Raw genomic sequence first — 12,236 nt, forward strand, 5'->3', positions numbered from 1 at the left:
CAAGTCAGTATCAGCTGGAGATGGAAACGAACAGACGTTCTTCTCTGCCTTCTATTCATTGAGATTTGCATTCTTCTCTAGGGAAAATGTCTAACATGATACATTGATTATGGATTCAAGAATGAGAAGATATCTGAAATATGACTCATTCCATGCACCAGTGTGATGAATAAATCTCTTCTCTAGCACCTCTAACTTTGGGTTAAACTTAAATAACTCCTAGGACAGTGAGCTCATTACCTCTACCAACAAACTATTTAATTTCCAGAAAACCATGATAGAAATTTCTGGCACAAACATTTTCTTGATAAAGCTTTTACCTGCCCGTGCTGGTTCTTGATCTTGGTTTCTGATGGGAAAAGTCCAGTCCTTCTTCCTGATGTTGGTCCTTCAGGTATTTGAAGACAGATGTACTCTTTTCCCTTTGGTCTCCTCTTCTCCCTGTTACTATACCGATTATATCATTTATGCCTCTTACCTCATGGTATCAGCTCTCTCCGCTTCAGCTGACTCCAGGTTGTCTACGTATCTATGTGTTTATCAACATGTTCACCACATAGAATCATTCAGGACTGCTCCCCGGGTACCTTTCATGCTTATTCGTGTAGCCTGAGATTACATTAGATGCTTTGGCAGCAATATCACTTTGTCAGCTCATACTGACTGTCGGCGAAAATGGTTCCTTATTTCTACTTAAGGGCAGGAACCATGTATTCTTTTTTTTTTTTTTTTTTTTTTGCAGTACGCGGGCCTCTCACTGTTGTGGCCTCTCCCGTTGCGGAGCACAGGCTCCGGACGCGCAGGCTCAGCGGCCATGGCTCACGGGCCCAGCCGCTCCGCGGCATATGGGATCTTCCCAGACCGGGGCACGAACCTGCATCGGCAGGCGGACTCTCAACCACTGCGCCACCAGGGAAGCCCCAGGAACCATGTATTCTTAACATCCATCCTGTCTCCTTGTAGTTGAAAGTTGAATACATAAATCTGGCACTTGGACAATTATATTTTGACCTACATTTTATCCCTGTTGAATTTCAGCTTGTTAGGGAAGCTTTCTTTTGTGAATCTCATTCTCATCATATAACATATCCAATATCCTTCCCAACTTTTTGTCAGTATAAGTTTAGGCCATTGATAAATTATTCGATAGTGTTAGATAATATCTATAATAATAGTAGATATTTATTGAGCATTAATTATATGCTAGGCATCAAAGCTCAGCCTTTCCATGTGTATCCTTGGTAGTTTCACACAATACTGTGAAGTAAGTACCATTGATACCCTCTCCTTACACATGAATCACTGAATCAGGTATAGGTCCCCAAGGGCTGCCTCTGGAAACCTTTCTTCCGGTTGATATTAATTCACTCATCTATATCTTTTGAGGAGAGTCTTTCAACTAGTTACTAACAAGCTACTTGCTTGTACTAGAATCTGATACATAAATCTCTTATATACCGGATATCAGTATGATAAACTCCTGTTACTTACCTTTATGATTTCTCCTGATTACTTTAGTAACATATAACCATAGAGGAAATTATGGAAAATGTAGCAAATTATAAAGAAAAAAATAATGATCACTCTGAATCTTACCATCCAGGAATAACCTCTGTCAACTTTAAAATAGTTCATATAGATATTTGATCATGTTTCTTATGCTTATCAACTTATTCCCTAGTTACAATGCCCAGTTCTTTCAAAAATTAGTGTTTTCTCTTCTGTCTTTCACAGAGACTCTTAAGTGAGAAAAGATTATTAGTTAATAGAGTGATTATTTGTCCTTTGAATAGTTACGTTACTGGATACATCCAGCTTTGTTTAAATAATAAATTTGCAATGAGAAATAATATATCTTTCCTATTATTCATATATGATGTTGGTTTGGGACATGAAATTGAATGAAGTTGAGTAATTGGTAATATATGTGAGTCTGTATACAGTTTTATTGTTTTAAAAAATCTTTGTTTAGTAATGCCAAAGGAAGGAATACTAGCATATATTATAAACAGTTAGTTTTAGAATAGAATAAAATAATCGTTTTTTACTTATATACTTAGAATAATTACTATTTACCTCCAAAGAAAATTTATTTCTTGAAGGAATCTGCACGGACTCTGACTTGTTGGGTAAATACTTTGATACTTGGGTTTAGTTAAAACATTCTAAACTGAGTCTAAGGAAGTTATCAATTTGTACAAGATTATATCTTTAAGGAAACAAATTAGCACAAGCTGATGTAAAACCCAGCCATAGAAAGTGCTTTGTATGAGCGTATGTTTTAATGCCCAAATGGTTATGTTTTGGAAAAACATATTTGGTAATGCCATAGGGTGTACATATTCTGAGAAGGCAACATTTATGGAGTTTTTATAAATTCTTAAATAAGTTAGCGTTTTAGATACTAGATATGGGAATCTTGAATAGTGTACCCGATCATGACTGTCAGGGTCCTTTTGCTCCGTCCCAAGTAACTTTCTGCTGTATCGCTAAGAACTACTTCTGATACCCAGTCCTGTGCTCTAGGAAAACAGAGCCACTCATGTCCAGTTCACAGTCCATCATGATTCTTCCAGTGGTCTTTGCTTAGGCTGCTTCCTTAACTGGAATGTACTCTGCCACGTTCCTGTCTGCAGGAATTGCCAGGATAGTTTTAAATTCGAAGTATGGTTGATTTACAACATTGTGTTAGTTTCTGGTGTACAGGAAGGTGATTCAGTTATATACGTGTGTGTGTGTATATATGTGTGTGTGTGTGTGTGTGTGTGTGTGTGTATATATATACATATTCTTTTCCACTGTGATTTATTACAGGGTATTGAATATATTTCCCGTGCTATACAGTAGGACCTTGTTATTTATCTCTTTTATATAGTAGTTTGTATCTGCTAATCCCAAACTCCTAATTTATCCCTCCCCCACCCCCTTTCCCCTTTAGTAACCATAAGTTTGTTTTCTGTGTCTGAGTCTGTTTCGTAAATAACTTCAAACTCGTGTCGTATTTTAGATTCCCCATATAAGTGATACCATATGTGTTTGTCTTTCTCTGTCTGACTGACTTCACTTAGTACGATAATCTCTAGGTTCATCCATGTTGCTGCAAATGGCATTATTTCATTCTTTTTTATGGCTGAGTAGTATTCCATTATATGTATGTACCACATCTTTTTTTTTTCTTTTTTACTATTATTATCTTCATTTTACTGATGATGAAATATACTCAGAGGTTAAGTGAGTTGCTGGTATGTTATACCACATCTTTTTATCCATCCATCTGTCGATGGACATTTAGGTTGCTTCCACGTCTTGGCTATTGGAAATAGTGCTGCTATGAACATTGGGGTGCATGTATCCTTTCATATTATAATTTTCTCTGAATATATGCCCAGGAGTGGGATTGCTGGATTCCAGCATGTTTTGAAGAATCCCCACCAGGATTCCTTGAAGAGCTCAGCTCTAAGGGGATATTGCTTCTAACGCCTTACAATCCACTCATCTTGCTTATTACAGATTGTCTTTGATTTGTTATTTGTGAACTTGCCTTGTCTACCCCATTAGATCATAAGCTTAAGGTTAAGTCCTGGGACCTTATTTTATTCATATATCTATTTCTGGATGACCAGTTCTTAGCATGGGCTTTGTGTATCCCAGGGCCTCTTTGAACATTTATTGAATTGAAGAGAGTGTCAGGAGATGGTGGGGGAGAATTTACCATGTGCCTGTGGCTCCAGTAATTCTAAATCCATCCCTATGAAGTAGGCTAGTACTTTCCTCAAATAACTTTGATTCACCGTTTAACAAAAAAATTGAGCAACTGTTACGCATCAAGCATTGTGCCACATGCTTTGGACAAAAGGACAAGGCATAGCTTTTGTCTTTAAGTCTTATAGCCTATTGGAGAAAAAACATGTGCATAAATGAATGCTATAACTTGACACTTCCTCAAGGTCATGCAGCCTGCGCGTGGTAGGACTGTGATTAAAATCCAGGTCTGTTCAACTACAAAGCCACTAAGCCAAGATGCTTACAGAACAGAAAACTAGCTGTGCTAAGAGAGACGACTCCTCAGAAGAGCAAAACAACAGCCTTGCTCTGCTTTTTGTTTGAAAACATTATTACTTTTTTAACATCTTTATTGGAGTATAATTGCTTTACATTGGTGTGTTAGTTTCTGCTTTATAACAAAGTGAATCAGCTATACCTATACATATATCCCCATATCTCCTCCCTCTTATGTCTCCCTCCCACCGTCCCTATCCCACCCTGAAAACATTATTAAATTGAACCATTTTGTTTTATCCACAAACCAGGTCCTTCAGAAGCTTGGGAAAGCTGATGAGACAAAAGATGAACAGTTTGAAGAATATGTGCAGAACTTCAAACGGCAAGAGGCAAGTATATTTATCTCATTTCTGGAGTGGGAAATGGGTTGGCTTTGTGTTTTAGTGCGTAAATAAAATACCTTGAGGTTGAAGAAAGATCTTCTTCATTGGGCTTGGCATTAACTTGAGGGGAACAACGGTTAATTCTGTAGACTTTTTCTGTGCGAGGCAAAGAGGTAGTAGGCACTGCGGGAAGAAGTTTTGTGTTTTAGAATCTCAGGAGATGAAGACTTTGCTTCTCTGGAGCTCTTCAATACAGATTACTGATCTAAAGGAAAGGCGATCTTTTTGGTGATTTATCTTCCACTGAGTATTAGCAGTAATTAAATACTTCTGACAAAATTATTTCAATTGCTGCAGCTTTAAGATCACGCATTTTCAATAGAGAGTATATCTCCCAAGAGGGAGAAAATTGGTTGTTGGTGGATGAAAAATATCATACTCTTTTTATGGGAATACTTCACATAAGTAGACATGGTATATCTGTGGTATTAACATTTCATGGGGGTATAATTAGGAAAAAAATGTCTAAAAAGTTTCCTCAGGGGAGGCAGTAATGAAAAAAAGGTTGAAGAACACAGTTTATGATATTTGTTCCTTTAATAGGGTGCTACGTGTTTAACAGACATATGAATAAAGAAACAAACTTTTAAAAATTATTTGTTTATATTTCTAAGGCTTGATGAATGGCTGGCATATCATCTTTAGAGACCATGCGTGAGGGTCAGGGAGAGGGAAGATAAATGCCGGGATCTCTTAGATTAGAAGCTTCAAATCTGGAGATCATTCTAGAGGTAGGCTGGGCCAGCAAACTCTGGAAAATAAGGTTTGGACACAGGGAAAATGTAAGGACATGGGTTTATTTTCCTGTTGTCATTGGAGCCAGAAGTGTCCACAGAGGAAATTGTGGCCTCAGGGACGACAGCCAGCAATGGAAGATCAACATAGGTTTTCACAATTTTTTTTTTTTTTTTGCGGTACGCGGGCCTCTCACCATTGTGGCCTCTCCCATTGCGGAGCACAGGCTCCGGATGCGCAGGCTCAGCGGCCATGGCTCACGGGCCCAGCAGCTCCGCGGCATGTAGGAGCTTCCCGGGCCGGGGCACGAACCCACGTCCCCTGCATCGGCAGGCGGACTCTCAACCACTGCGCCACCAGGGAAGCCCCCAACGTAGGTTTTATGTCGCTGCCTTTGCTTCTGTTTGCAGATCCCTGATCCTGGAGGTTTCTTGTTTCCATTTGTGTATCAGTGTTCTGGCTGTTTCGTAACATGCTGTTTCTTTTCCTCACCAACAGGGGATATAAAATCCAGCAGGTAGAGCCCGGTAGACTAGTCTCCACCAAAACACATTGCTGAATGTCTCCAATTTCATCCCAAGACTAAGGGTCGGACAGATAGGAACACAATTCGTTATGAATAACAGTGATCTCGTTCTATCTGAAAATGAGAAAAGAGAGAGGGGAGTTGGAGAAGAAAACGGTGATAGAGGGAAAAATAGATCATGTCCCGATCACTGAGTATTATAGAGAGCTTTGGATTTATGACGGTAGAAAAGAGAATTCCTAGAGAAATGTTGGACGTCGGCTCATAGACTAAGTTGCCCCCCTGTCTCCTCCAGGAGATCAGATTCTCCACATCTCCTGATGTTCTCATTTGGTGAGTTCTCTTGCACTTTCTCATACACTAGGATAGCACTCGTGCAGATCATTGACTTGGATGGCAGCAACTTCCCACAGAGAAACTTGTTAATCAGGGCCCTTGTTACTTTGCAGGCCAGTCCCCAGTGTCTGCTTGAAGGGATTGGCTTTGGATAGAAGAAGTGACTCACGTTTACAGATTTCCCTACTTGAGGATTTACCCTCTATCCTTTGAAACCTAGTCTTCCAGTCCGGTGTGTCCCTGTGGAGCTAATTAGTTCTTTGCTGTTAGATTTTTTTTCTCAGTCACTTTTATGGCATTATGATATTTTAGCACCCCAGAAGGCTAACCTTGGGAAGCATCAAGTTCAGGAATGCATTCATGATAAGGTAGTACTTTGCATTTTCCAATTATGGGGAATTTTTTTAATATAAATTTATTTATTTTATTTATTTATTTTTGGCCGTGTTGGGTCTTGGTTGCTGTGCGTGGGCTTTCTCTAGTTGCGGCGAGCGGGGGCTACTTGTCCTTGTGATGCATGGGCTTCCCATTGCTGTGGCTACTCTTATTGTGGAGCACGGGCTCTAGGTGTGTGGGCTTCATTAGTTGTGGTGCCCGGCCTTCAGTAGTTGTGGCTCGCGGGCTCTAGAGCGCAGGCTCAGTAGCTGTGGCGCACGGGCTTAGTTGCTCTGTGGCATGTGGGATCTTCCCGGACCAGGGCTCGAAACTGTGTTCCCTGCACTGGCAGGCGGATTCTTAACCAGTGCGCCACCAGGGATGTCCCTTATGGGGAATTTTTATTGTTCTTTTTTGGACTTTGTTGACTGAACAAGGTGAGGATTGTTTTTCGTCTAAGGTATTAGAAGTGCAGTTGGCTAGATCCTCATCAGTTACATGCTCTGCTGCTTATTCCTTTCACTATATACATTTTCAAATGTTATGGAGCCGATAGTATACTGTCGTTCTTGAAGATCAGCCCCTTAGTTCTGTCAAGATCGTTAGCAGATTTCATAATGCAGGTCAAACTTAAACATTTGGGGAAACTTGCACGAGCAATTCTACTTGATAAGAGTAAAACAAATAGAGCGGAAATGTAAAAATAGTATTTCTCAGGGAGTCTCCTGACCCTCTTTGGTTCCCTTTGAAAATATTCTCACATGAAAATCATCTTGCATTTGCACATGTTCATTTTGATACTTTTTTGATTTAACCAGAAAGAGTAGATTTATAGTCATTTTACTGCCATGAGGAGGGAGGGAACTTTAACCTTGTCTGTATATTAAAGGGAGAGAAGGAAAAAAGGAGGGGGTGGGAGGAAGGTGAGGAGAGAGGTTTACTAATCTTCTATAGAAACATATTAAAGGTTGGGAAGCATAGCTGCAGACTGACTTTATTAATACCCTGTAGAAGGAAAACTGTGTCTTTTTAACCCCCAGTATGTATTGGTGACCAATTCCCATTTGTGGCGTATGCTTTTATGCTATGTAGAAACATTAACCAAGGATGAAGGATCTCCCAAGATTGTGGTGACCTCTACAAGGCTTATTATTTTTTGTATTAATGTGAATCATTACTCTAAAGGCAGAAGGCATTCTCTTAAGGTGACATACGCTAAAGACATTGACCTAGGAAATCTAGATTTCATATTTTTTTCCGTGTGTATGTATTTCAAATCCAACAGAAATACTATTTATAGTATAAAATGAACTTTATTTGGATTTGTGCAGTATATTAGAGTCATCTGACCATACTAAATTAGTACTTAATCAAAAGATTCTAAAAGTAGACCACTAGGACTTCCCTGGCGGTCCATTGGTTAAGACTCCATGCTCCCAATGCAGGGGGCGTGGGTTCGATCCCTGGTCAGGGAACTAAGATCCTGCATGCTGCATAGTGCGGCCAAAAAAAAAAAAAAAAAAGAATGTTAAGAAAAGTAGACCGCTAGAATGTTCTAGAAAGTATTCAAGCATCTGGGGCTCTGATGATCTTGCTTTTAAATCTCCTTTAAGGAAATTAGAAGAGTCCTTATAGTAATTGATATATTCCCTGCTTCTTCATGGTGGAAACTGAGGTAGCGGACGGGTCTGTGTTTGCCCTTGAGCTTGAGGATTAGCTTTTATCTTGTTCCAGCCCCAAATTCTCTTTTTGATCCCAGACCTCTTCCTAAAAGTTATTTGATTTGCATTAGCCGGAGAGCATGGATGCAGGCTCTGTGCATATGCTCTCATTGCATTGTCTCCTGTACTCCCCGTTGCTGGGGATTTTGTGGTCCAGTCAGGACAGGGAGGAGGGGGAGAGGAGGGTCCAGCAAAGGAGGATAGAGTGACCCCTCCCCCAAGAGCTCAGGGTTTTCCGTGGTGACGAGTGGTAAGGAAAGCAAGGGTTGGAGACATCCAGCCAGAAGAATGAGACCTGACTTCACCGTTTCCTCCCCAGAGGGTTTGTTTTGTCCCTTTCTATATTTCCTCTTTTACCAGAGCTGCTAACAAGTAGCAGAAGTGACTGGTGTGAACATCGGCTGCTTTCACTTCAGTTCACCTGGGTGCTTGCTGATGGGTCTGTTAATGAGCCCAGAGAAGGTCCCAAAGTAAAAGGAAGGTCCTTGGCTTCTCCCTCTCCTTCCTGCTCATAAACTTGCCCACGAAGATGCCATGCTTATGGCCAGTGTGCAGATTACAACAGGATAACCCAGGGGCTGGTGGGGCTCAGATAACCAGCTTTGATCACATTTCAGCGAGTAGAGATATGGGCACCCTAATGGAGGTGTGGTCTGAGAACTTCTCATATGAAGGAGAAGGGAGGGAGCCTCACTTCTGCTCACGTCTCCACAGCTTTTTAGTCCCCCCTTGAAATACCATACAGTGTAGCTCTGCTGCTTCTCTCCATGCCCACCATGAGGTAACGGCCTAATTGGTATAACACAGATGAAGAAGGAAAGAAATATCGGGACCTTGAAATGCTCTCCAGTGGGGAGGATCCAGAGCCACTGATTCTCATTATTAGGATAATCCAGCGTCTGAAAGCTGGAGTCATGTCTTCATACTGATCTCTCCTCTGCACAGGGGTCCCGTGTGGCCGCTTTCATCTTTTTCTCTGCACAGAATCTAGTGCTTTGAACATAAACTTTAAAACATTTGTTAAACTTGAAGCTGAACTAGTGGCAGAAATGATCATTTGGAGCATGTTCCTAGAGCACGTTTTTATTTCTGGGATGGAAGAGGTGTTGACTAGCGCTTGAATTTTTGTAAGCAGTTTCACGACACTTTTTAGGACATACGTATATAAATAATTAAAAATTACAGAATAGAAGTTTGAAAAAACAACATAAATACAGGATATATTCCCACGGTGTGTTAATGTGTGGATAAAATTTTTATTTATGGCAAATCACATTTACATTCTGAAAAATTTTGTAATTTCCTTGAGCAGATAGTCCTAACAGATATCCTAGAACTATTTCTTTTTAACACAGATAACCATGATGTGAAAGGGGATGGCTGGTTGTTCCTTTGCCTGGTGGTGGTATTTAGGGACTGGACTGCTTGCTTCCAATTTCTTCTTCCACTTTCTCCACTGCGGGTGCTTCCTTATGATTGAACTATCCTTGCCTGACCTGCCATCTCCATCTGTTGAAATCCTACCTTTGCTTAAGGTCAACTTACAAGATATTTCTTACCTGACGTCTTTCCAGTCCCCTCAGCCAGCCTCTCTCTTTCTCTGTATCCTCCAGTGTACATTTTTTTGTAATTCATCCAAAAGCTCTTGTTCCAGTTTTCTTATATGACAGTTATTTTAGATGTGCGTCTATGTCCTCATTAGGTTATAAAATATTTAAAAGAAGGCATCCTTTCCCAGCCATTAAAAAAATCCACCTGCCAATGCAGGGGACACGGGTTTGGCTGGGAAGATCCCACGTGCCATGGAGCAACTAAGCACGTGCGCCACAACTACTGAAGCCCACGTGCCTGGAGCCTGTGCTCCACAACAAGAGAAGCCACTGCAATGCGAAGCCTGCAAACCGCAACGAAGAGTAGCCCCCGCTTGCTGCAACTAGAGAAAGCCCGTGCACAGCAGCAAAGACCCAGCACAGCCCAAAAAAAAAACAAAAAAAATCTCTGCCCTTTGCACCTGATAGGTGCTTATTAGTAAATATATCCCTCCTTGTCACACTTATCTCTGTACTCACTCTTTGTCTTGGATTTTCCATGCCTCCTCACTCATTCATTGTCAGTGTTTCTCTTCATTGTCGTTTACTTTCTCATTTTCATCCTAATTTTTGGCAGCAAAATAGCCTTTGGAGAGTGTCTCACATGGCCTGGATTTGATTCTAACCTGGGTTATCGAGACTAGAGCAAGGCTCTGGTCCCCTCCCTGGGTTCTGAAGCTGCCCTAGTTCCATGCTACTCCATATGTATCAGCTGGCATGTATGGTATTTTCCATCTTCTGAGAGCTTTACATACTTTTACTCACAATGTAATAAGTAATTTTAATTAATGCAGAAGATGTTTTTCAGTCCTTGAACCCCAGTTACATTCTTCAATTTGTAGGGGTTTTTTTTTCATGAATTGCGTTTTAGAGTAAGCTTACTCTTCTCTGATTGGATAATATTTTGACCATAGAGCACTAATATATTTAATTGATATGGTTACTTTCTTCTGAGAGAATTGTTGAGTCTTGTTGCTTGCATTTATACTTGGTTTCCATTAAAGTTTGAGCTCAATGATTGCACAGTATACTACAAGAGAATTCATATATGTCTGCATCTCTGGAAATAAAGTTTACTCCTCTTTCTGGCTAGCTATACGTTCCTGTGAGAATTCTGTAATACTGAAAACCATCTTAGTGTGCCAGTGTTTTCCAAAATTTAAAGTATTTCTTCTTGGTATCAACTTTTAAGGAAGTTTCACGGTTATTTGATTGATGATAGCATGTGGGTGCATGTTTAGAACAATAGTATGTAACCATTTCAATATTCATTTTCTTTATATTTATTGAGTGTCTTCTATGTTCCAGGAATGGTTCTAGGTCTTTGGGAAACTTCAGAGAACAAGCAGACAAAGGTTACTACCACTGTGGATCTTACATTCCAGAACAGGGGGACAGACAATAAATAAAACACTTTAATAAAAATAAGCAGATTATACTGTTTGCTAGAAATGATGAGAGCTATGGGGGACAAAACCGAATAGATAGAGAATATATAGAGTGAGGTAAAATATATCAGGAGGCTTGGAGACAGTAAGTTTCAAGTTTTGCTTCAAAGGGGAGCAAATAAATAGGACTGTAGCTGGGGAAGGAAGTGGCGTCAGGAGAGCATTTTCCTAAGGTGGCAGAAATATGTGTATACTAATGGGACTCATTTAGTACAGAAGGAAAATATGATGAATCACCAGAGAAAGGGGAGAGAACAGCTGACTTGTGTCCTTGAGTAGAAAGAGGAGTTGGGATCCAGTACACAACTGGAGACATTGGCTTGAGCTAGGAGCTGGATACTTCATCGAAGGTAACAGGTCAATATATATATAACAAGCCAAATAATAAGTGTCTATTAAAAGCATTTCTTGGCTGACTCAACACCTCATTAAATGTCTACTAAGCATAAGGCATTGGAAACAGAGTGATAAATAGTTCAGACAGAATAGTTTCTGTCTTTGTCAAGCTTGTGGTCTAGGGTGCAAAAGTCTTCTTTCTTTTTAAAAATAAAGTAGTAGAAAAAAGACACAGAATCTTGAGATAATGTTACTATATCTCCATCATTAGCATGCATTTTGGTATCCTAGTTTCATCTTTAACATTAGCATATGAGTATACTCTCACTCCAATTGGTATTCTTACGAAAAATGGTCTAAGCCCCTAGTTAAGACTTTCAGTCTTCTTTGTACCATTGTTCTGGTGGAAAAGATGTGGTTTGCATATACAGTCTTGACTTAAGAGTCCTTTTTTTGGTAAGTATCACCCATTGATTGCCAATACAATTGACTTCTGTGGAAGGGAGCAGAGAGAAGAAACCTGCAGGTGTCAAAAGAATGTATTGGTCCTTGCCCTTCAAATGTGCCTGCATTTCTCTTTGGTCTTCTGTTTGTTCATTTTGGACACACCCATTAAACCTCTCTTTTGCTCACTGGCTTTCAAGGAGGGAAATGAGTCTGCCTACTTCTTGTGACTATTCAGGTGTTGCTGTCCATGGTGCCGGATGGGAGAAAGAGAAAAATAT

At 40.2% G+C, this 12,236-nt stretch overlaps 1 protein-coding gene across 3 annotated transcripts in view; it reads left to right on the forward strand.

Moving 5' to 3' along the window:
* AMPH (amphiphysin) overlaps window positions 1-12,236 on the forward strand; it is a 189,804-nt gene that overhangs the window by 84,166 nt on the left and 93,402 nt on the right. For 2 of the 3 annotated variants that reach the window (XM_065884343.1, XM_065884345.1), the window contains exon 2: window positions 4,311-4,395. In XM_065884343.1, the coding sequence (XP_065740415.1) occupies window positions 4,311-4,395 (85 nt within the window). The remainder of the gene's footprint in view (window positions 1-4,310; window positions 4,396-12,236) is intronic. The other variant, XM_065884344.1, reaches the window with a different exon arrangement.

Source organism: Phocoena phocoena, chromosome 9 (genome assembly GCF_963924675.1).
Source record: "Phocoena phocoena chromosome 9, mPhoPho1.1, whole genome shotgun sequence".
Classification (NCBI taxonomy): Eukaryota; Metazoa; Chordata; class Mammalia; order Artiodactyla; family Phocoenidae; genus Phocoena; species Phocoena phocoena.